This window comes from Pterocles gutturalis, unplaced genomic scaffold (genome assembly GCF_000699245.1).
Source record: "Pterocles gutturalis isolate BGI_N339 unplaced genomic scaffold, ASM69924v1 scaffold8251, whole genome shotgun sequence".
Lineage (NCBI taxonomy): Eukaryota > Metazoa > Chordata > Aves > Pterocliformes > Pteroclidae > Pterocles > Pterocles gutturalis.
Window position 1 is genome coordinate 1 of NW_010102988.1, and position 2,675 is coordinate 2,675.

Consider the following 2,675-nt stretch of genomic DNA (forward strand, 5'->3'; position numbering starts at 1 on the left):
GGGAAGGTGAGCCGGGGGAGGAAGAATGCGGGTCTATTTAATGGTCTTCTGCCTTATTTGCTGCACCGCGAACGGGCAAGTTGTGTATTCCATCGCCGAGGAAACAGAGCGTGGAGCGTCTGTTGGGAACATAGCAAAGGATTTGGGAATAGATGCAGCTACACTTTCAGCTCGGAAATATCGCATGATCACTGGCTCAAGTAAGCAATATTTTAATCTAAATGCAAGCACGGGGGCTTTGTCTGTTAACGAGCCCATAGACAGAGAGCAGCTTTGTGAATTAAAGTCTGCTTGTCTTCTGAATTATGAACTCGTGTTAGAAAACCCTCTAGAGCTTTATAGTATCGAATTTAAAATTTTGGACATAAATGACAATTCCCCCAGCTTTCCCTTAAGTGAATATCATATAAACATGCCTGAGTTCCTGTCACCCGGGTCACGGTTTACACTCCCCAATGCCCAAGATCTTGATGAAGGTACCAACAGTGTCCAGAATTATACTCTGAGCCCTAATGAACATTTCCATCTGGAAATGCAGGCACGCGGGGACGGGAGTAAATATCCTGAACTGGTGCTGAAGAAAGCCTTAGACAGGGAGCAGCAAGCCACTCACAGACTTGTCCTTACAGCCAAAGATGGTGGGAGTCCTCCGAAGTCCAGTGATGTCTCAGTCATTGTGACTGTGCTGGATACCAATGACAATGCACCAGAATTTGAGCACTCAGTCTACAGGGCGAGTATTTTGGAAAACTCCCCCAGTGGCACTTTGGTAGTTCAAGTGCATGCCATGGACTTGGATGAAGGTCCAAATGGAGAGGTCAGGTATTCATTTAGCAATACTACTTCTGCTGATCTACGGCGAATGTTCTTAATTCACCCGCACACTGGGGAGGTGACAGTCAATGGTGTTTTAGCTGTTCAGAGACCTCTCCTCGAGATGATCATTGAGGCAAGGGATAACGGGGTGTTTGGCATGTCCAGCACAGCTAAGCTGCTGGTGGAAATCACTGATGTGAACAATCATGGCCCAGAGATAACAGTTACATCCCTTTCCAGTCCCATTCCCGAGGATGCTGTTCCTGGCACAGTGATAGCTCTGCTGAGTGTTATGGATAAGGACCCTGGGGAGAATGGGAAAGTAACCTGCCAGATCCCTGATAATCTTCCCTTCCAGTTAAAGCCTTCCCTTGAAAACTACTACAGCCTGGTCACCAGTGGGCTTCTGGACCGAGAGCTGATCAGTGGGTACAACATCACCATCACTGCCACGGACTTGGGCTCTCCACCCATTGCTACTCAGAAGACCCTTTGGGTGGAGATTTCTGATGTGAATGATAACCCCCCTGTCTTTGGTGCTGACACTTTTGATGTGTTTGTGGAGGAGAACAATCCATTTGGTGCTTTTCTCTACCAGGTCTCAGCATCTGATGCTGACATGGGGGAGAACGGACGGGTCTCTTACATGCTCAGGAATTCCACAATTGCAGGCAGTGCCCTGGCCAGCTTTTTGTCTGTGAGCTTGGCCAATGGGAGCATCTATGCAAAACGTGCCTTTGACTTTGAGCAGCTTAGGAGCTTCCATTTCCAAGTAGAAGCCAAGGACAATGGGTCACCAACCTTGAGTGCTGCCATAACTGTGAATGTTTACATCTTGGACCAGAATGACAATGCCCCAGCCATCCTGTACCCCACCAGCCAGAATGGCTCAGTAGCTGTGGAAGTTGTGCCCCGCCTGGCTGATGAGGACTACCTGGTGACCAAAGTGGTGGCGGATGATGAGGACAATGCAGAAAATGCCTGGCTCTCGTATCACCTCGCCCACTCCTCCGACCCCACCCTGTTCCGCTTGGCACTGCACTCGGGTGAGCTGCGCACCACGCGCTCCATGCGCTCCACTGACTTTCTCAAGCACAAGGTGGTTGTGGTGGTGAAGGACCATGGGGATCCTCCTCTCTCCTCGACTGTGACGGTGGGCATCCTGCTGGCTGACACCCTGCCCCAGGCACTGCCAGACTTTGATGACAGCGGGGAGCCACCACCACTGCTCAGTGCTACAAATATCTACTTGATCGTTTCCCTTGCTTGCGTCTCCTGCATCTTTGTGACATTCCTCCTCTTTCTTGCTGTTGTACGGCTGTGCCGCTGCCGGACTGGCTGCTGCTGCCCAGCTGATGAGTATGAAAAGTATTGCTACAGTGTGCACATGCTTCCCAGCTCCCACCTCCCACTGGACATGCTGGAGGTCACTGGTGTGGGTAAACTGACTCATACCTACTTGTACAGGGCATCTGTAGGTCTTGGGCGTAGTAACAGCAGCATCCCAAATAGCGATGCTGGGAACGTTCCCAGTGGCTCAGGGTTACAAGTGCCAGGACCTTGCATCCAAGTGCAGCAGGTCCAAAGTAATCGGTTGAGTGCTGTCCTTGTGGTAAGTACTTTTTCCTTTCACTTTTTTTCTCCTGGGCACATGGCCTTGCACCTAAACTGGGTCTCTGTCGGTGTGGAAGAAGGTGCTGAGGGTATTTGCAGGAGAGCAGGCATCATTTCATGGAACCTGGAGGAAACTTCAGTTCCTTATACGTCTTTGCTAAAGCCGAGATCTCTTTGGGTGAGATACAGTCATTGTATGACAGATTTTTTCCCCACAAACATTTAAGACCTTCAGGCATAACTGA

General features: G+C 50.0%; 1 protein-coding gene across 1 annotated transcript; it reads left to right on the forward strand.

Moving 5' to 3' along the window:
* Positions 1 to 22: 22 nt before the first annotated feature.
* On the forward strand, positions 23 to 2,428 carry PCDHAC1 (protocadherin alpha subfamily C, 1; the record flags this gene model as incomplete). Its single annotated transcript, XM_010086511.1, has 1 exon — positions 23 to 2,428. A coding segment is annotated over one exon (2,406 nt), but the record flags the coding sequence as incomplete, so codon positions are not given.
* Positions 2,429 to 2,675: the final 247 nt, after the last annotated feature.